This window comes from Sinohyriopsis cumingii, chromosome 7 (assembly GCF_028554795.1).
Source record: "Sinohyriopsis cumingii isolate HCF-2022 chromosome 7, ASM2855479v2, whole genome shotgun sequence".
Classification (NCBI taxonomy): Eukaryota; Metazoa; Mollusca; class Bivalvia; order Unionida; family Unionidae; genus Sinohyriopsis; species Sinohyriopsis cumingii.
The window spans coordinates 85,453,754-85,477,646 of NC_142967.1; the positions used below are offsets into that span (position 1 = coordinate 85,453,754).

The window sequence follows — 23,893 nt, forward strand, 5'->3', positions numbered from 1 at the left end:
CAAATAGTGTGTGTGTGTGGTTTGGATTTTTAATGTAGCTTTAACATTTTTTCAGTTATATCACTAGGATGTCTGTAGTGTGGCAGTTTATAGTGATGTCTAGTACTGGGGCATCATGCCGCCAGTCCGACTAGTCCTAACACTAACCTCTTAATGCTGAGTGCCAAGCAAGGCAGATGTTAGTACCATTTTTATAAGTCTTTGGTATAACTCGGCCGGGGATTGAACCCATGACCTCCTGCATCCGAGGCAAATGCTCTAACCACTAGGCCACCACAGCGGTTCATGTCAAATAGTAATATTCTTTCTAGTTGTGGGTTGTACTGTAAGATAAAGTCATTGTTGTAAACACATTCATAGTTTATACTGGGCATTAGATCAGCATCACTTTTCAATAGGATCAACTAGACATCAGAATATGATAAGCTCACTTGACCTTACAGTGAGGAAAGCTAAAAATGTTAAATTTGAACCTTAAATTATTTATCTTCTTTAGATGCAAGTCACTGTTACTTTCAACTTTGAGTCACCCCCATACCATGCCTTTCCCTGAAAGAGGAATTGTTTTTGTGAAGATGATGTATGCCAGTGTCATTTTCTTGCAATAGTGGATATAAATTATGGTCTTTTAAAACAAAAAAAAGTTCTTTGTCACGATGACAAAATGATTTGTGGTTATAAAACAATGTTCCCTCACAGACAGACTGATGGACGTGTACATCTGAACCACAACATCTTCGTCAATGACATACTCAAAGCCCTCTAAGTCATGTGAATGTAGCTAATTATAACTACTAAGTTCAGCAAAATGACAGATATGGTTTTTATATATGCATAATATTAAAGACTAATTCTCAGAAGCTTCTTGTGGGTAAGTGGTTCTTTCCAGGGTTTTCCCTGGTTCTTCCTCCACCATTTATACTGGCCGCCATGTATAGCCTATCTTGTGCTGAAAAATGGTGTAAAACCCTATAACAACATAACAACAACAAAGACTAATTCTGGCATGAGACAAAAAATTTTAACAATGTGAATGTCTAGATTTATTTTTTATTTTACAGGTTAATTACCAGATTAAAACTTCATTAGTTATTGACTAGACTGTTTAAATTGCATGTAAATAAAATTAACATCATTAAGTGTAGCATTTATTTTCCAACAATATTCTATGTTAATACAAATGGAAGACCATACAATGTAAACTAACAAATTTGCTTTGGGCATCAATATATTAAACACATTAATTATTCAAGCAATTTATCAAACCGTTTAAATATTCTATGCCACTGCTTAGAAAAAGGACATGGCATGCTAGTAACAAATTTAAAATTAGCTCAATGAATTTTGTATCTAACAAACTTATCTCAATCTAATAAACTTGTATGTATCTAACAAAGCTGTACATAACAGTCTATGTTCATAAAGCTGACATTACACAAAAAATGACATGGCATAAATATATAACATGGCACATTATATGCCCAACCCGTGTCTGATACTCCTCTATGTAGATAATTTAGCTTTTTTTATAGAAGAAACCATATTTATTCTTTCTGCCTGAGTAACCTTAACCTTTGACTCTCAAAATCACCAGGCTTCTTCCTTAATGTGCAAACCATCTAAAATGTTTCGGCCAGGTCTTTGATGTAAAACAAATGTTATTGTCCTGAAGAAAAAAAATTCTTCTTTCAGTTTGGGACTTTGATCCCAAATCAGCAGGTTTTTTTCCTTACCCCAAGTGTAAGTCATTCACAAAGTTTGGTCAGATATAACATGTAGAACTAATGTCTTGTGCAGAAACCAATTTTTATAAAATTGTTTTAGTCAGTAACCTTGACCTTTGACTACCAAATCAATAGGGTTCCTCCACACTAAGTGCAAGCCATTAACAAAATTCTGTAACTGTACATGATGAACTCCAGCTGTTGTGCAGGAACAATTTCTCTTCTTTCAGTCAGTGACCTTGACCTTTGACTTTCTGAGCCCAAAACTGATAGACCTTTTCCTTGATCCTGGTGCAAGCCATTCAAAAAGTGTGTTAATTGTAGAACTCAAGGCGTTTTTTTTATATAAACCATTTTTATTCTTTCGTTCACAGTTATCTTGATGTTTGACATTTTTGTCCTGAAATCAACAGGGATTTTCCTAGCTAGGGCCTATATGTAAAGTTTGGTAACCAAATGGTGAAGAAGGTGAGTTACTGTGCAGACACTGTTTTACTTCATCCAGTTACAGTGAGCATATCAGCTCAAGATCAACAGGGTTTTTCACAGGTTATCTACAAAGTTTGGTAACTGTTGATGGTGGACAACTTAAGTTGTTGAGTGGAAACTAAATTGGTAACATAGATGGATAATATCATAACATAATGCACTGCACCTTATGGTGGGCATAGAAAAATGTAGAAAAACAAGTTTGTTAACAGGAAATACAAACATTTTAATCAAAAGTGGACTACATGTGTCAACATAAAAGGCAAAAAGGCAGACTACAATTATTCACTGCTAATAATGGGGCTAATCTATAGACACCTATCACAGGTTGAAAAAGTTTATATATTCATACTGAAAGTCAACTATAAATGGTACTCAGTGGGTACTTATTTACCTTTCCATAAATAAAGTTTTGGATGATCAAAATTGAAATCAGGCTTCATATGAAATATAAATTCAATAAGAAAACAAATTTATCAAATTGCCATATTTAAATTGAAGATGACAACAAACAATTTTTAATGGCATTAGACTGCTATGAGTGGCATCCTCAAGAAGATAATCCTGGCAATTAATGACATAAAATGTGACAAAGCACATGGATTTTATTAGAAATAATGACAAGATAAAAACTAGAGCTGTCAATAAGCTGGAGCTCATATGATGGCACTTCCTTTACAGTCTTTGCATATACCATGAAAGATAAGTTGTGTGACCCATGTTTGCACTGAAATACTTTCATTCCAAGATTGACCCAAAATGCAACATGGTTACATTGGTGAAAAGTTGTTAATAACTGAATGGATGATAGTTCAAAGAAATGTTCAACAAAGTCTCTGTTTGTAGAACACTTATTCCCATGCTCACACATTTTAACAATAACCCCCATTTTGGGCCTCTTGGCTTATAGGATTAGGACTAACCCAGGTCTACATGCATATATGGAATTTCTCTTTTCATGTCCAGTATACAGATTCTGAGTATTAATGCCCTAAATCCTTAATAACAGATCAATGGCCTAATATTGATTACAATTCTGAATTCCTATTTTCATGCCTAGTAAGTGTATACAGTGGTCGCCTCTTGCACAGCCACCCCCACCTCCTTTATATGGTCAGTTTTCATGGCACCACCGAGTTTGTTTTTAAAAAAGTACCCCTCATGAGCAGTCACCCCTCTGATACAGCATACAGTCAGCATTTTATGCTAAAAATGTTGAATTTACCCCTCACAAGCAGCCACATTTTATCCGTGTCCATTACCAAGTTTTAATTCACATTGTAAAATGACAAATCCAATTATCTCTCCTGATGTCTGATTCCTCATGTCAGGTTTTCGTTCGGAAAGAAACGTTGGCTAAAGTACAGCATACCATGATGGTACATATTATATCATTATTTACAAATGCTGACATTTATAGGAAATGGGCTCAACAATGCTGTCATACAATTTTGAGCTTCAAACAATTCAGTTATTCTCTTTGACAATTACGACTGGAGTTAACAGTCAAGATCATAATATGGTCGATACAGTCTTTTGTGGATTCACACAAACTTGAACAAAACAAGGTGCCCGGTGAAGACCATGTATCACTTCCTTTATAAACAAGGCATTTCATCTCCTTTACAAAAGTTTCCTCTGCATGATTAAACTGCAGTACAATTAGCAACTTAGGAATAAATCATCACAGAACTTTAACATGTCATCACATAAATGGAAAATTCTTACTTTGAAAGACAATTAAGTACAATTTATTTGACTCAGCAACAATAGGGAGATTTCAAGCAATCTTGCTGACAAATTACGTTGTTGGTGAGAATCAAATAAACAACGTTATAAGGAAAATATTCTGCATCGGGGGGAAACGGGAGCAAGAGAATTATCTAAATGCCAAGCCATGTTTGTACCCAGATTTCAAATGGTTTTGCACTGTGCATGTCAACATTACCCCACTCACATTTAACGCTGAAGAATCAAGAACTGTTATGTTCACTTGAAATAGGTCCATTCTAAAAAAGAACGTTTACATATTTACTTTTAAATATGGTTATGAAATGCTTGGAAGTTACATGTAGCTTTCTTACTATGTACATTACATATACTTCTCAGAAATACAGTCCCCCTCTGTAAAGGCCACCTATCTTATATGGCCACTTTCCAGGTACATATGGGGTGGCTATATAAGATGGGGACCACTGTATATAGCTAGAGAGTGGTAATCTAAACAGTTGCAAAGTTAAGACCCAGAATCTAAGATGCTACGGGTAAGGATAGGCACAAAGGCTAATGTCAGTTGCATGTCAAAATGTCTTCACAAAAAATATCTTAGAACCATTCTTGACAGACTTCATCAACATTTTAAACAAAGCAAGAAAAAAACATATATGTGTATATCTGAATATGTTTTATGGAGGAAGCATAAACATGTCGTCCAAGTTGGCCCGACTCTCACCTGATGAGAGCTGCCTAATAGATACATGCAAGTGGCTGGCTGGGATATCGTTCAGTATGAAGTATTATATTGTTTCTTTCAATGCTGTCAATTGCACATTTTATAAAAACAGTTTAACATACTGGTTACATTGGACTAATTCCCTATTTCTGGTAGGTAAAAACATTGGTTTACTATGGTCCTATCCTTAATTTTGCCTGAACATTCTCTAATTTTGTTCTTAAAGAATTTCTCAAAAATTAATTTTGCACGTTTTGGGAATAAATTTCAACATGTAGTAACAGTAAATATTCAGTTCAAAGCAAAAATAGCAGGTGCATTCACCTTTAAAGTAAAAATCTTAAAGTGATTAAAAACAACAGAGTCAATCATCTACTTGACTGACCCAAATAACATTTCTTAATGGCTCTATGTGATGATGTAGTAAAATTATACATTGTTTCCAGGCTTCTCTGCATTTTATACTCCTGTGGATTTGGGGAAACAAAATGGCTGCATGTTACAAAAGGAGGCTAACAGAGGCATGAACAACAGTGGCTCGGTGGTCTGAACTGACCAATGAAATTCTACCATTAGATCAGTCCAGATCAGCAAACACGGTGACTGTGTTTTTTGGCATGGCAATTTACTTGGATTACCTCTGCACTATATTAACCTATATGTGTTGCTGTGCCATACAACACCAAACCAAGCAAATGTCTATTTTTCATTATCTTCATCAATATTTGTCACTGACGGACAGGACTTTAAGACAATTTCTGTTCAGTAGCTTCTGTTAGATAAAGCTGTTAAAATGTTTTTCCTTTCTTCAAGAGTGATGTGGCCATATTTAATGGCAAATCAATTTCATCTGTAAAAATGTAAAATGCCTTTAATGTTGGATAGAGTTAAAGCAAACAAATTAAAAAAGACACATCGAGGTCTTGAGACAATGTACATATCAAATGGCATCAAAATATGTTGAATCGTTCTTGAGTCATGCAGGTTTCAATAAACTGTTGTAGTAGAGATGTAATATTTATGGGAAAATTTTTAATAACTCCTTCAAAACAGGCCCTAAAAAGAAAAAATCTTGAAAAGATGCATCTATAAGAAATAGGTAATTCACCCACCAAATTACATCCAATTATGTGTAAGAGCTGCAATGTTATGCTGGTTCCAAGAAGTGTAAAAAGATGGGCAGACAGACTGACACAGAAAGATGGACATAAAAGGCGATTACCCACACCTCGATGCAGGACCCCAATGAAAACTGGTTGGATAAATAGGAATAATTGAACTCCACCACAGCTGATAAGAGATACACAATATAAAAAAACAAATGTAAATTAAAAAAATCTATTAGGTATGGTGCTAGATTTGTTACACTGGACAAGTGCAAATGGCTATATACAATGCTTTACACTTAATGTTTATTTACCTTAACATGGCACCATACAGACACTACTATGCAGAGGTGCTGTAAAACAACTACAAACATACTAAACAAGAGACCCACCTTTATCTAGTCAAGGTGTAAAAAACTGTAGCACTGATGTTAACTATAACACTGAGGTTAATCTAAAGTGTGGATGGCCATACAGATATGCAAGGTGATCACCAAGTCAAGTTTCCTTTAAAGTGGGCTTCACAATATCAGTGAATAGTCATGCAGCTTGAACAAAGTTAATTCAAACGAGAATAAAGATTACCATCACTTCCAGCGGTTACTCATAACAAAGTGCACAAACCCAGATCTACCAGTACATCATGTGATGGTAGATCTGGGTCTATGCAGTTTACAGCTGATCCCAATTTATAAGTGAGTACCATATTTCACGTATTTTTCTGTACATAACACTTTATAAAATCCTTTCAATTATTGCACATAGAACTTTACTAAGGAGATTTAAGTTTGCACAAAAGATAAAAATACTGTATTGCCATTTCATTATTGATAGCCTTGCTGATTTGTTCTCTTCTGTTGAATCTTGCCCTCTATCTGGTTTAAACTGGAATAACCTGCCCAAGCTCTAAGCATATTTAATTAGCATGTAAATAACGCTGTGTAGTTAACACATGAATAATGCTACATAGCACATGGATAACGCTGCATAGCCATGTGGTTCTTGTGACAATGTATATCATAATAAAACAAGAACATATCATTGATTTTGAGCTGTTAATTGTTAATAGAAAAGAGCAGTCTCATAGTATGTGAGGAAGATCACAATCATCAGGTAACTGAAAATATAGATTACAATCAACCTGTCACCTCTTTTTTTCTCTGTCTCCAAAAGCTACAAATAAAAACCACCCTGAATAAATATGCTCTTGCACACTGACACAATGTCTCCCTCTCTAACTAATATCAACAAGTCTTCGTAGTACCTTTATTTTTGTTGTAATTGGATTCTTGAGTTGAGAACAGAATGAGACAACAAATTTTACATTTATTTTGTCCGTTAGTACTGTTAGGTTGTCGAGTATTGTGTTTTCTGTGGACCTTGTCTGGGTACGAACCCTTTTTTTGTTGCACACGGTCAGTACCACAAAATGATAATTATTTATTTTACATTTAATATTTCATACTCTGAAATTAATAATTATTTTTTTGTGTATGAAAATTACATGAAGTACAGTATATATGTTTTATTTATTTCTGCTTTGTAAGCAAATACTGACAGAACAGTGGGTATATGGCCTAAAGTGAGTGTGGAATGAAAGTTTGATAAATTGTAGAGCAATATTTATGGGAATACCAATCTTGTGTCAAAGTTCTGCAATCACAAATGAGTTTTGCTTGGTCAGTGGTAAAAGAGACCATGGCAATCATACAACTATTACTGGTTTCTTTGAATCCTGGTATTTATATTTAATTTGCATTATTTCTTAGTTAAAAACAAATAATTCATTATATGTTATTGTAATGTAACTTTGAATGCTGGACTTGTTCAAAATCGAGTTAATTTTCAACTTGACTGAATTATTGATTTAATTTGTTAAAACCTATACACAAATAATGCATAGCTAAAATATTCTTTAAGTGTATGGGTTATCAGATCAATATTAATAAAAGTAAAAAGTTTATTTGGGTCCAAGTCTAGGTTATTGGAATCACCCTACAATTTATTTGGATCTGAGTCTAGGTTACTGGAATTACCCTACAATTTATTTGGGTCCGAGTCTAGGTTATTGGAATTACCCTACAATTTATTTGGGTCTGAGTCTAGGTTACTGGAATTACCCTACAATTTATTTGGGTCCGAGTCTAGGTTATTGGAATTACCCTACAATTTATTTGGGTCTGAGTCTAGGTTATTGGAATTACCCTACACTTTATTTGGGTCTGAGTCTAGGTTATTGGAATTACCATACAATTTATTTGGGTCTGAGTCTAGGTTATTGGAATTACCTTACAATTTATTTGGGTCTGAGTCTAGGTTATTGGAATTACCCTACAATTTATTTGGGTCCGAGTCTAGGTTATTGGAATTACCCTACACTTTATTTGGGTCTGAGTCTAGGTTATTGGAATTACCTTACAATTTATTTGGGTCTGAGTCTAGGTTATTGGAATTACCCTACAATTTATTTGGGTCTGAGTCTAGGTTATTGGAATTACCTTACAATTTATTTGGGTCTGAGTCTAGGTTATTGGAATTACCCTACAATTTATTTGGGTCTGAGTCTAGGTTATTGGAATTACCTTACAATTTATGTGGGTCTGAGTCTAGGTTATTGGAATCACCCTACAATTTACTGGTGTACCTGACATAGTCCAGGTTATAGATTATAATTTTTAGCAACAGACTTTCTAATAATAACCAACATTTTATTTTGCAAACATTAGAGACTTTCTACAAGGTTATTTTCCATTAGGTTATTTGTGTAGAAAATGCTAATTGTGACAGGAGGTCTAGAGGAAGACTATAAAATCTTATTACTGGAAAGATAATTAATTTGTGCTTTAAGATTTAGCAGAATCAATTTTGTATTATTGTTGTGTCAAGAAGTTCATTTAGGCTGGAATTTATTTCTTCAAATTTTCTCTGGAAACACAGGGTGCTCAATAAAAAACAACATTCATAGACAGAGGCATTCAGTACGATTTATACAGAGTGAATTCAAACCCGTTATTAAACTACTGTGTTTCTACAAATGACTGTTGGCACATAAGCATTATACAGGTCATCACAGGTACATGAACACTTTCAGCATTAAACTTAATTTGGATTTCCACTAAAGTCTATTCAGAACTTTTATTATAAGGACTTGTGTCTGTAGTTTTAGGATTATTATGTGATTTCATTCACAATACCATAAGTTCTTTTATTTTTACATTTTCACTTTGTATTCTAGAGAAATAAATTATTCGTTGTTTTTTACAAAGCTTGTTGCTTTTCACTCTTTTCTGTTACTTATTTTAAAAGCTTAGACTTGTAACACCTCAAATATTAGATCATGTAAGAAAATATGTTTGCTGATCAGAATAGTTATTTTCAGTAACTTCAATTACAAACGAAAATAGCATCCGTGTTGTCAATAATTTATCTTACTATCACAACATTCTGAAGCTAGAGTCATGAGTGGCTCACATTCCCAAATATGTTAGAATAACACACGTTTTATTAGGACAGCATAATAATACATTGTTCACTGCTTGGTGTCTATATGCTGATAAAATTACTTGGTGTCTATATGCTGATAAAATTACTCTTTCATATATTAGAACCACTGTAAAAATAGCAGACCTTAATGATATCATAAGCACAATCACATTGCAAAGTGTCATCAGATACTCATCTGTCATAAGGCTGCCTCACAAACTCTATCACACACACACACACAGAAGGATGGCATTTAATATTACAAGCATCTTGGCTTTGGGCACCATGAAACCTGGCACAATCACTTTACAAAGTGTCATCAAATACTCATCTGTCATAAGGCTGCCTCATAAACTCTCTCTCTCACACACACATACAGAGACAGACACAGAGGAGGATGGCACTGAATATTACAAGCATCTTTGCTTTGGGCACCATGAAACCTGGCACTCTTGATGTTATTACTATATGTCACTGGTGACAGCAGCATGATGCTTGGCACTCTTGATGTTATTACTAATTGTCAGTGGTGACAGCAGTAAAATGAAACCTGACAGTCTTGATGTTATTACTAGATATCACTGGTAACAGCAGCATGATGCTTGACACTCTTGATGTTATTATTAGATGTCACTGGTGACAACAGCATGATGCTTGGCATTCTTGATGTTATTACTATATGTCACTGGTGACAGCAGCATGATGCTTGGCACTCTTGATGTTATTACTAATTGTCAGTGGTGACAGCAGTAAAATGAAACCTGATAGTCTTGATGTTATTACTAGATATCACTGGTAACAGCAGCATGATGCTTGACACTCTTGATGTTATTATTAGATGTCACTGGTGACAACAGCATGATGCTTGGCACTCTTGATGTTTTTACTAGATGTCACTGGTAACAGCAGCATGATGCTTGACACTCTTGATGTTATTATTAGATGTCACTGATGACAGCAGCATGATGCTTGGCAGTGTTGATGTTATTACTAGATGTCACTGGTGACAGCAGCATGATGCTTGGCAGTGTTGATGTTATAACTAGATGTCACTGGTGACAGCAGCATGATGCTTGGCAGTGTTGATGTTATAACTAGATGTCACTGGTGACAGCAGCATGATGCTTGACAAAAGCAATGGCTGATAATTCCTTACAGAATTCCTCAATAACTATTATAGCTTCCAGTCGGTTTTGTCCTTCCATCCTGCACAGAAAATAAGAAACTGCTTTTATTCCTGTATATATCATTCTCCATTTTTACACCAAAATTAAGTTATTTTTTATCTTGGATAAATTAGACTGAGACATAATTAGACTCACGATAGCATGATTAATATTCTATATTATTCAATTAGTCAAATTAGTCAATTAGTCAAAGTGACATTTGTATCACAATTATGAGAATCTGTTACCATCTATGCTCACACACAAGTCCAACTGCAAACATCACTGACCCTGGTCTTCCATATCATAACGTGCATGCAGATCAGGGTCTATGCTGTTTACTGATTACTCTTAACATACTGCATTGATCAAAATCTGCAGCAATGGCAGATCTAGTCTAAGCAGTATGGGGCCATCCATTTAGTATGTAGGCATGAAGGGGGGTAACCCAGTTATGCAGCTTATTTCTTTGATGCAGCCAGACATTCAATGTTGGTGGACTATCTGTTTTATTAAACACACTAACATTATTAATCCTTTATCGTTTCTGCATGGATTAAATATAGGCCGATCTATAGAATTCAGGAGGTTGGCATCGAGCGTACGTACGCAGGTGGGGCGTGTGTGTAAAAAGGTATACATGTGTATGGGGGGAGGGGTCAAGCTTCGCCAGATTTTTGCGTACATACTAAATGGATGGCCCCTATGTGGCTGGACTTGACTTGTAAGCATCAAGCAGAAAATATGGTCTTGCCTTTTAACCCCTGCTTGCTCATTTCAGTGGCAATAAAGTTAAATTATTTATAGATTTTAGCATCTCTAACTTAAACTTGGACTACTGTAATGTTATTAGGAGGCTCAGTGTAAAAGTACATTAGCTGATATAAGGAAAGGTGCCAAAAAAGTAAATGAAAAAATTAATAAATTAAAATAAATATGAAGGATATATTAATAATAATAATATTAATATTAATAATAATGATGATAATAATAATAATAATAATAATAATAATAATAATAATAATAATAATAAATTTTATTTAGAGAGGGTAACTCAATTAGATATAAGAACTAATTGATCTGAAGACCTTTTATGTACAATATAATTATGTGTACAAAAAATACACAAGTTTTCCACCATCTTCAATAGCCAGTTTTCCATTATGGTCAAGGTAAGTGGACTCGAATTAAAGTTATGCAAAAGCCTTTTTTCTTTTTTCAGTCCAAATAACTTTGACCTTTGGACTCCAAATTCAAAAGCTTATTTTCTCTCTAAAGTGTATGTTATCCACAACAAACTCTGAGGAAGGTACATAGTCAAGAACTGAAATATTTGTGCAGAAACATTTTTCTTCTTTCAATGAAGCGATCTTGACCTACGACTTTCAGACACCCAAATTGATAAGCTTCTTCCTTTCCCTAAGTGTGAGCCATCCACAAAGTTTGGTTCAGGTCTGCGATGTAAACTAATGTTTCTATCCAGAAATCACTTGCCTTCTTTCAGACACAGTGACCTAGGTCTTTAGACACCAAAATCTGAGTCTTCCTCCTTACCCCAAATGCAAGCCATCCACAAAGTTTGGTAATTACTGATGGTGGAAAGTTGAGTTATTGTGCAAATACAAAATAGGGAACAGCTATATAGATGGACAGATGGACATTGTAACATAATACAATTCCTTACACAGCTGTAGCAGGTGTATTAAAAACGTCATACTATTCCTCATGAAGAATGTCACATTTAATCTTGCACACATTATCATGTTGTGTTTCTGTTGGCAACAAAATCCTTTCTAGTTGATTTTCAACACTGATTACTGGTATTTTGTCCTTTATTCACTAAATATTTTGAACATTTTTTAGCATAATCTACATAATAGTATTATCTAGCATTGAAGAACTCTTATTACATACACATTTACATACAAAGTTTCATCTTACAAAGGATTGTAGAACTCTCACTACATAAACACTTACATGCAAAGTTTCATCTTACAAAGGATTGTAGAACTCTTACTACATACACACTTACATGCAAAGTTTCATCTTACAAAGGATCATAGAACTCTTATTACATACACACTTATATGCAAAGTTTCATCTTACAAAGGATTGTAGAACTCTTATTACATACACACGTACATGCAAAATTTCATCTTACAATAATTTTGTTTTGAATGTCATAATATAAATGATTACCAGTTATGGAAATCCAAAAGCATGGCTACCATAAAGAATCCAACACAAAAACCTTTTCATGTTGAATGGTCAGTGACACACACATCACTAAACTCATGACCAGCTAGGCACACTCACCCTCCTTGACCCAAGATTGGTTCTAAATCACACACAACACTCAAAGCAATCTTTGTGCTCTTACACAAAGGTTAGCCAAAGAAAGAAATGTTATGGGAAATTACCAAGTACTGCTGCAAAAATATATAAAATCTGGGACCTATAACACCAAAGTCAGGCATAAAAACTACTTGGTATGGTCTGGATCAAGCCTCATTGCAACCAGAATTTCTCTCCTTCCTCTTACATTTGAAGGCTTATTTGACCCTGTGGTAGTGGTACATGGATTACATTGAGTGTTAAATCTTAATGTAACGGGAGGAATGACACAGTCAATGTACACATGGCCATCTCCCTGACAAGCCTAGTCGGTCCAAACATTTAGTCTAGTGGTTAAGTGTGAAAAGCTCTGGTTTTTCACCTCAGTAACAATTATGCTTTACCTGTTACTTTAAATTACTCAAACTGAACACCCCATCACCTGGTTGCAAGAGTATACTGATGCATGCAGTCTCTGGTAGTCAACCCCAGGAAGTTAAAGTACGGTGACTTTGAATTCCTAGCCTTTCATTATGAAGGAGAAGGAAGAAAAACACAAAAAGCTTGTGTTCCATAAAGCAAATGATTCAGCAAAACAAACTGTACCAAGAAAATGAACAGGCAGAAAAAGCTTGCATAAAAGATCCTACACGAGTGTTTATTAGATATGAACTTGATAAAATGATTGAACAACATAAAACAACACAAGCTGCTTGCAGGAAGTGGCATATAGACTTCTTCAATATAATTCTGGATTTTAGTGTCAAACGAACAAGAGTTTGCTAGATCATAAATATTATCACATAATTAAATAAACCTTCCATAACTCCATAAAGTTGGTATGTGGCTTGCTCAGCATCCTCAGTGTGAGGTTATACTGTGATATGATGTTATATATGATGTGGTTAGGTGCTAAAATCTATGTCAACATGGTCATGTTGGTGTATTTATTCAAATCAAATTAAATATTTACTTTTGTTTTAAAATTTTACACAAATATAGTTTAACCAAAATCTAATCAATCCTGATTGTTGAATAATCTGCACCTTAAATGTCATTAAAAAAAACTTCCAGAGGAAAAATATTGATTGCTATGTATTTTTACAATAGTGGCCAAGGTTCTACGCTGGGTCAAGAAAAAAGGATATCATGTCTATCATATGAACTAAAGGCGTGATCCAGTACAAATGAGATTGAATGTTGCATGCCATGGTGTCACAATGAAAACTGCACATGCTGAAGGAAAACCTGTACAACCTTTACACTGTGACATCACAGTGTGCTACATACAGTCTGGTTTGACTGGATCAGATGTTTGGTTTAACTCATCCATAACTGTCCACATACTTTACTACTTATTTTGATATTAATTTTTCTCTGGGTGTATAAATGATTTTTCAAGGGAATATGGATGTATGAGGATTCAAAAATAAAGTCAATAACTGCCATGTAGATGTATGTGTAATCAAATTCTAAACAATGACACCCAATAACTGCCATGTAGATGTATGTGTAATCAAATTCTAAACAATGACACCCAATAACTGCCATGTAAATGTATGTGTAATCAAATTCTAAACAATGACACCCATTAACTGCCATGTAGATGTATGTGCAATCAAATTCTAAACAATGACACCCATTAACTGCCATGTAGATGTATGTGCAATCAAATTCTAAACAATGACACCCAATAACTGCCATGTAGATGTATGTGTAATCATATTCTAAACAATGACACCCAATAACTGCCATGCAGATGTATGTGTAATCAAATTCTAAACAATGACACCCAATAACTGCCATGTAGGAGTATGTGTAATCAAATTCTAAACAATGACACCCATCAACTGCCATGTAGATGTATAATCATATTCTAAACAATGACACCCAATAACTGCCATGTAGATGTATGTGTAATCAAATTCTAAACAATGACACATATTACTGCCATGTAGATGTATGTGTAATCAAATTCTAAACAATGACACCCAATAACTGCCATGCAGATGTATGTGTAATCATATTCTAAATAATGACACCCAATAACTGTCATGTAGATGTATGTGTAATCAAATTCTAAACAATGACACCCAAAAACTGCCATGCAGATGTATGTGTAATCAAATTCTAAACAATGACACCCATTACTGCCATGTAGATGTATGTGTAATCATATTCTAAACAATGACACTCAATAACTGCCATGTAGATGTATGTGTAATCAAATTCTAAACAATGACACCCAATAACTGCCATGTAGATGTATGTGTAATCATATTCTAAACAATGACACCCAATAACTGTCATGTAGATGTATGTGTAATCAAATTCTAAACAATGACACCCATTAACTGCCATGTATTTGTATGTGTAATCATATTCTAAATAATGACACCCAATAACTGTCATGTAGATGTATGTGTAATCAAATTCTAAACAATGACACCCAATAACTGCCATGCAGATGTATGTGTAATCAAATTCTAAACAATGACACCCAATAACTGCCATGTAGATGTATGTGTAATCAAATTCTAAACAATGACACCCATTACTGCCATGTAGATGTATGTGTAATCAAATTCTAAATAATTACACCCATTACTGCCATGTAGATGTATGTGTAATCATATTCTAAACAATGACACCCATTAACTGCCATGTAGATGTATGTGTAATCAAATTCTAAACAATGACACCCATTATTGCCATGTAGATGTATGTGTAATGAAATTCTAAACAATGACACCCATTATTGCCATGTAGATGTATGTGTAATGAAATTCTAAACAATGACATGTAGATGTACGTGTAATGAAATTCTAAACAATGACATGTAGATGTATGTGTAATCAAATTCTAAACAATGACACCCATTACTGAAATAGTTGGTACTTAATGATTAGATGACCTGTATAACTTGTACTGTAAGTGTCCTCATTGTTATGTCAAAGTATGAGATGATACTTATGGCATGATATATACAATATGGTTATATACTAAATATCAACACTGTCATGTCATAATGACATAACATTTACGACATGATGCTATATACAATATGGTTATTTGCTAAATATCAACACTGTCATGTCACAATGACATAAGATTTACGACATGATGCTATATACAATATGGTTATTTGCTAAATATCAACACTGTCATGTCATAATGACATAACATTTATGACATGATGTTATTTGCTAAATATTAACACTGTCATGTCATAATGACATAAGATTTATGACATGATGCTATATACAATATGGTTATATGCTAAATATCAACACAGTCATGTCATAATGACATAACATTTATGACATGATGCTATATACAATATGGTTATATGCTTAATATCAACACTGTCATGTCATAATGACATAACATTTATGACATGATGCTATATAAAGTATGGTTATTTGCCAAGTGTCATCAATGTCATATCGATCCCCAGCCGAGTCGTACCAAAGACTTACAAAAATGGTACTAACAGCTGCCTCGCTTGGTGCTCAGCATTAAGAGGTTAGGACTGGTCGGCTGGTGTCATAAGCTTCTACCATATTCAATAAGTATGTATAGCATGCAAATACTAAATTTATTAAGCTGAAACAGAACATAAAACAGCTCTTCCCTGAGTTTCAAAAACAAAAGTTTTGTGTTTTGTAAAACAATGCAGAAAAAAGTTCAAAAATTTAAATATTGGACAAACTGCCTTAACTATATTTAAAAAACTGAATCAGCTATATATGCAAACAAACATCAAATTTAATTTGTCTATGTCACATGGTTTTCACCCAATAAAGACAAAGTTCAAAACTTTACTTGAAATAAAAATAAAAAATTGCTTTAATTGTTTGAAAAAATCTCGAGGTAACAAAATATGCTAACAAACAAACCTACCATATTTCATTGGTCTATGTCACACATTTTAGTGCAACTGGGTTAACAAGGTTTTAAGGAATAAAGGTAAATTTACAAAAAATAAAGAAGTTGCTTTAGTGGCATAAAATTTAATCAGGTCATCTACATGACTAGCAAACTTCAATTTTTTACATCAAGTAGTTTTGTGCTAACAAGCTTCTTGCAATGAACATAATGACACATGGCTGGACAGTCCAACAAGACTAAATTAATATACCACCTGCAAGCAGTGAAGCATATAAAAAAAGAGATGACTTGATTCCCTGGATCTTAAACAAAACAAATGAACACATACCATGTACCATGGAAGGGAAAGCGGGAACAAATACATGTTTAATATATGAACATGGTGCAAAAATGTACTTTATCATAAATAAGGATACAGTGAGACAGCATGTGCAGACAGCATGTACAGACAGCATAATAAATATCTATAAAGCAAAATATTCTCAGATCTGTCCCTATTTTCTCACCCCTTTTTGTTGTGCATAAAACTGAGCTCAAGCTAAAGGTATGAATAGAACCATATTTAAAATAAAGTTACAGTCATGGAATTTTCAAGATTATAACTTTTGTTCTTCTACAGGTATGCTAAATTTTAGAAGCAAAGCTGTACTTCAGGATTCCAGTTTGGTGATATGAACCCAATACTAATGTTGCATGCTTAAAAGCTTCAAGAAAATGGAGGCCTTTTATATACAACAATAGTTGTCAGAGACACAACTAAGCTCGCCTATGCACATGGTGAACAACATGAAAGATATGTAGTCAAATCCAACTTTTGGAAAAATTTCCGATTAAAACAAACATTTTTTACTTATTAACCAGTGTATGGTAATGCGTGTTAAGTACATGTATTCCTGGTAATGTGTGTTAAGTACATGTATTCCGGTGTAATGTGTGTTAAGTACATGTATTCCTGTGTAATGTGTGTTAAGTACATGTATTCCTGTGTAATGTGTGTTAAGTACATGTATTCCAGGTAATGTGTATTAAGTACATGTATTCCTGGTAATGTGTGTTAAGTACATGTATTCCTGGTAATGTGTGTTAAGTAAATGTATTCCTGGTAATGTGTGTTAAGTACATGTATTCCTGTGTAATGTGTGTTAAGTAGATGTATTCCTGTGTGAGACAGAATCATCTTAAGATTTTTAGGAGGACATTTGTTTTCTGTTTGAATTTTACGCAGTTTTGTATGTTCAATAAAAATTTTCTTGTTTGTTAAGTCTGTTGTATGTTTACTGGACCTATCTGATAAATATCTGTGCTGGCATCCCATTCAAAGTTTCCCTGCCTATTATATTAATAGAGTGGCTAGTAAATTCAAGGCTTTGGTTTCAACACTTTCTATCAACAAACCCTCTAATGTCAGCACAATGTATTTTACAGTGTAAACAATCATTCTATTTTATTCATAGTTGACAGCTTATACAACAATTAACATATACAAAGCAAATTTATCTAATATAAGATAATGAACATTATTGGGGCGGGGGGAGGCTGCTACTTTCTCTTGAGCTGAGATATTTTTTATTTCAGTATAAATTTTTTTCTTCCAAAAGTATAATGGCAATAATATTCTGTCATTTTGCAATAAATCTGAGAAAGATATTTTTTTAAGTTATTGAGAGACTGAAATTTTAAAAGTAAAGAGTTAGGCACCTGTCTCAGAACAACAGATTGATGGACCCTAATATTGTGGTTTACTATGGTATGTATTGCATGGTGTTCAAATATACTGTGGTATACCTCAGAACAAAATTGTTTCTGATACCCAGCTCAACAGCACACTAAATTCCATGACGAATTAATGCATAAAGCATAAGCTCCCCTGTTCTTCATAGTTATGTTTTGATATCAATTCTTTAACAACATCTTAAAATTTAGTGACTTTGTTCCTAATTTCTATGTAAGAGTTAGCCAATGTCAATTCCAAAGATCCTATCAGAATACTTCAACAACAGCTCATACTGGATTTCTAAAAATCTACTGAATCTGCATCAATTGTGAAAATGTCGAATAAGTGCTTTAACCTTTTTCTGTAAGTATTATCCCCCTCCCCAATATTATGAATGTTAATCAAATTAAAATACAGATGTGATATTTGGTGTTTTAGTTCTATAAAACAATGATGTAAAATAATGACTGGAAAATATTCTCCATGTCAGAATATTTATAACTATGTAAGACATGAGATCCTGAACATTTCAAACTTCCCACACATTTGAAGCATATGTCCATCACATATATAAAATATAAATTGTATGTAATTATTATACATAATGCTTAAAACTAAAACATTTAAGTGCCAGCTATCATTTGGACAAACTTAGGTTCACTTTTTTCATGAGTGAATCAAGCATGTGATTTGCTTAATAATGTTTAACATACAGGTGGAATCAAATATGTTTATCATGTATTGAAAATTATTACAGGTAAAAAATGTGTTGTCTACTGTTGATAGATCTAAACTGTTTTCTACAGGTAAAACACGTCTACTGTTGATAAATCTAAAAAAATTTCTACCTATGCAGTAACTTTGGCAGTGATTGAATATGCATCCGCTTTTATGAGATTTCTTTTATGTAGATATTTTTTTATTGTTATGTAGATATTTTTTGTATTGTTATGACATCTTCATAATCAATTCTGACAAGATTGTAAACAAATAGCAACATGTGGTTTTCTATTTCTCAATCAGCTGGCTTTATGGCTTAGATATCAACAAGAGTTCCAGAGAACACAGTATACCAACAAGCAATAATAGTTACAAATTTCTACCAAAACTTTGCAACATGCATTCAGATTGGTTAAAATTGAATCATGTGACACAGAAAAGCAAGAAGTTATTATTTCATACCACGAAAAACAAATTAGCTATATATTCATTAATAATTTTTGTGTGCTCTGACAGCACTTGTAAAACAATATTTGAAATATAGTTCTGTTATTTATTTATTGCGATTCAAGATTTGTTATTATTTGTACAACTATTTTTAATTATAAGCAAATGCCATTCAAGTATAGCGTTTTATTGATTTTCAAGCTTGATGACTTCATACATCTTGTAAAATATGAAGTTCAGTTCCTAAACGTACCACATTATGTGTGTGTGTGTGTGTGTGTGTGTGTGTGTGTGTGATGTTGATTTTTAATGTAGCTTTAATAATTTTTCAGTCATATCGCTATGATGTCTGCAGTGTGGCAGTTTATAGTGATGTCAAGCACTAAGGCATCATGTCGCAGACATGTAGCATGATGTCCCACCCAGTCACATTATCCTGACACCAGGCTGATCAGTCCTAATACTAATCTCTTAATGCTGAGTGCCAAGCAAGGCAGCTGCTAGTTACCAATTTTTATAAGTCTTTGGTATCACTCGGCCAGGGTTCGAACCCATGATCTCGCACATCTGAGATGGAGGCTACAACCACTTAGGCCACTGGAGCAGTTGTACCACATTATATCTGACCCGAGAAGCTTTAATAACACTAGCCTTTAACACTGAATGTGTGATGTCCAACACAACGATGGTACCATTATTACAACACAAGCCTTTAACACAGAGTGTGTAATGTCAATGATGAAGATGGTACAATTATTAGCTCTTAGAAATGTTTTATGTCACAATTTGCTAAATGAGGCTTAGAAAGAAAAAAAAAACATTTTAAAGTAGACCTTAACATTGTTGGGTACATGCTGTTTGCAAACGTGTCCCTATATTAAAAGCATATAGGTTGGTACAGTATATCCAAACTCCCAACAGATTTCACAAAAAGTGTTATAATGCCCCTAATCCTTCCAATGGAAAATCTTGCTTTTGGGATGTGAAGTAGAGCAATGCAGAAAACTTTGGATGAATCTGAGGTACAAAAAATAAAGCACTGTGATGTGATAAAGTTGAAATAAAATTGATACAACTTACCTGCAGTTAATACCATAAATATGGCCCCTCAAACTGTTGTATAACATATGCCATATATTAGTATTTGAATCAACTTAAGACCAAGGTGTGTACATGAATGTATGCATGTCAAAGCTGAACAAAGAATTAAAAGTTTAGCATCAAGAAAACAGTGATGCTTTCTTTTCATAGCAGGTTCAGGTATGTCTTAATTTTAAAGAATTTTAAATAGTAACCATAACCAATAAAATTTCCCCTTGCAAAAAAATACAAAGGAAGAAAAATAAATTCCCTTTTATTCACTGATAACTGCAAAATACATTGTAACTTAAAGATATAATTCAGACCTTGTCTAGTAGCTAGCTGGAAGCAATCTTACACAGATGATGGGAAAAGTAAACTATTTTTCCCAAAATAAAACCACTTTTTTCAGTACAAGGGTCCATTCTAGAACTAAATTTAGGGAGGAATCTCCTTCTTTATAAAGGGGATACATTTTGTAATATTTAATGAATTTTAATGAAAAAATCACACACACACACACACACAACTGTTATTGTACTATGTCTTTAAGTTCTGCTAATTACTCAGGAAGTTAAAGACACATCATCTGATTTATGTTATATCCATGATAACTAGATAGGACATCTCTAGTATGACCTCTATAAAATCCCTGATTATAAACGTTTACATTTCATGGATAAGGTTAATTCCACCACAGCAGGTTAAAATCTAAGATGAAAAGTTAGACCAATCATCTGTAAGTAAGGATGACAAGTGTACTGAAAACTTGCTTTAAAATCTTTGCTTCATCATCCCTTGGTCAAACAATCAACTCCCTTTTTGTTAAACCTACTTTTTATTTACCATATATACTCCCATATGAGGGAGATCCAACTTCAAACTACACAGTGCCAGATCTGCTGTCACATAATGCATTATGGGTAATGTTGTTTGCAGTTGGACCTGACTTTTCAGAAGGTGTAATTGGCAGCTATTAAGCAAAAAGCTTTAACAATGACTTTAATCTTAAAAAGAAAACCTTAACACTGATTTTAATCTGGGGTGAACATGCATATGGGCATAAAAGTCAAGCTTCTTTAAAGGCAATATAAATACTGTTTGCCCCTATATTTATTGCCTGTACATAAATACAGCCTACATACCTTAGGCAATAGTGCCATGAAACATTTGTCATTTGGCACTATATTTATTAATCTAGTTATCATCCTAACTGGAGAATGTGACTGAAGCATTAAGTGATGATAAATGTTAATGTTAGAATATTTATCCTATAAGTATAGTGTAGTACTTACTCGATTTTTTGCAAGTAGAAAAATGTGGAAAACCAAGGATGGTCAGATCAAGGTCTGCATGTAACATTTACAAAACAACAGTACAAGAGATGAGACTTTATCAGAAGTGAGGGTGGCAAAAAATCTAGTAAGTATTAAATACAAACAATGCATGCAAAAGCATCTAGATTACGTGGATATAAGTATGGTTAGCATATATATATATGATCTGCCTCATCTAGTTGCTTACAGGTTCCTTTTCCTTGAAGAAAAAGAGAAAACAAATATAACATGGTTATACAAATTAAGCCTATGCACATATGACATTATAAATGCAAGCACATACAAATCAAAGACAAAAAAACAATAATGGTTATATTTCTGCAAGATGCACTTCTACATTTCTGCAAGCTGCATTTCCTCCAAAAACAAAGTTAAATTATAACAGTACCAGAACAATGAACTTTTTCTATTTACAGTTCTTTGCTACTGAAAACTAATGTGTTGCCATTGAAATCTACCCGATTCTACAGTTCAGCCATCTTTGGGGAACCCTGGTATTACTGACCAAAAATACATGTAATATTGATTACTCTGTGACATGGTGGTTTTGAAGGTGAGGCAAACTTGTGTGAACAGGTACTGATGATAAACATGAGAGTTTAGATTTTATTCTGGGTTAAATCACACAATTTAGATGGAATAGGTTTGAAGTCTAATATGTTAATCATGCAATTATATTATATATCGGACAGTGAGAGCATGCTTTGCCTTGCCATCCTTCGGATTAGAAATAAAATGGTTGTTTTTTGTTTTATGTGCAAAGTTGATCCTTTTGTCACTTTGATTACTTCATTATTTGTGTTCATGCTAAACAATGCATTGAAAATGCCCCCAGCTCACTCCACTGAAAATGCATTCCTGCTAAACAATGCACTGAAAATGCCCCCAGCTCACTCCAAGTTGCCCACAGGTACAGTGGTCCCTACAGATTTCCCATCTTTTTTTCATGACTCTTGTGTATATTTATTTCATGACTCTTTCATGACTCTGGTGCAAATTGTTTGATGAGTATTTTGATGATTCTGCTAAATACTTTTTCATGACTTGTTCATGGTCTGGTTGTTATGTACATTTAATTTTGTATTATTTATTAGTTTTTTTTCCATGGTTGTATGTTGTATGTTACTGTAATTTGGACCTGACCTTGTCCAATATCAAGTTCATTGTCCACCTGACCTGTAACTTTTATTTTGGTAAACATACATAGCTAATATTTTCTCTAGGAGTATGGCTTAAATATTAGGATCATTATCAACAGAAGTAAACATATTTATCTTGGTGTGGGTCAAGGACATTATGCTTACCATGACATAATCTTCTAGAATGGAATTTTTCATCAAGTAATTTTTTTGAAAACAAAAAATGGTAATTGTGACCTAGGTCAAATAGAGGGCTTTATAATCTTGTTTATCTAGAAATTATTCATTAGTGCTGTAAGATCTTGAAGCAGAATCAGTCATATTGTTGTGTTCAGTATTTAATCTGGGCTGGAATTAATTATTTTTATTATTATTTTCTGGAATTACAAAGTGCTCAATAATATTCTTGGAATGAGACATTAATCTGGAATTATAGTGAATTTAAATACAGACTTCTTGCATAATATTACTGTGATTCACCAAAAGACTTGGCACATCATTACTCTTCAGGCTATTAGTACATTAATATATTCAAGACTACAGACCACTACAGGCACATTAACACTGTCAGTGTTGGATTTTATTTGAAACACCACTAAAGTTTACTCAGAACTTTATTCATTAAGAAATGTGTTAGAAATTCTAGGAGTATTTGGGATTAAATTCACATTACTGTTAGTACATTTTAAATTTTTCACTTTGTATTCTTGGGACATAAATTATTAGTTGAATTAACAAACTTGTTAGTTGTTGCTCTTTTATATTACTTTGTTTAAGACCATAGAGTCATAATACTGGTGAACATTCTCTC

General features: G+C 33.6%; 1 protein-coding gene across 1 annotated transcript in view; it reads right to left on the reverse strand.

Moving 5' to 3' along the window:
* Positions 1–1,036: 1,036 nt before the first annotated feature.
* The window catches only part of LOC149795661 (FHF complex subunit HOOK interacting protein 2A-like), a 108,248-nt gene continuing 85,391 nt past the window's right edge, over positions 1,037–23,893 (reverse strand). The window contains exon 16 of the mRNA XM_089965502.1: positions 1,037–10,460. Coding sequence (XP_089821628.1) covers positions 10,349–10,460 — 112 coding nt within the window. The 3' untranslated portion in view covers positions 1,037–10,348. The remainder of the gene's footprint in view (positions 10,461–23,893) is intronic.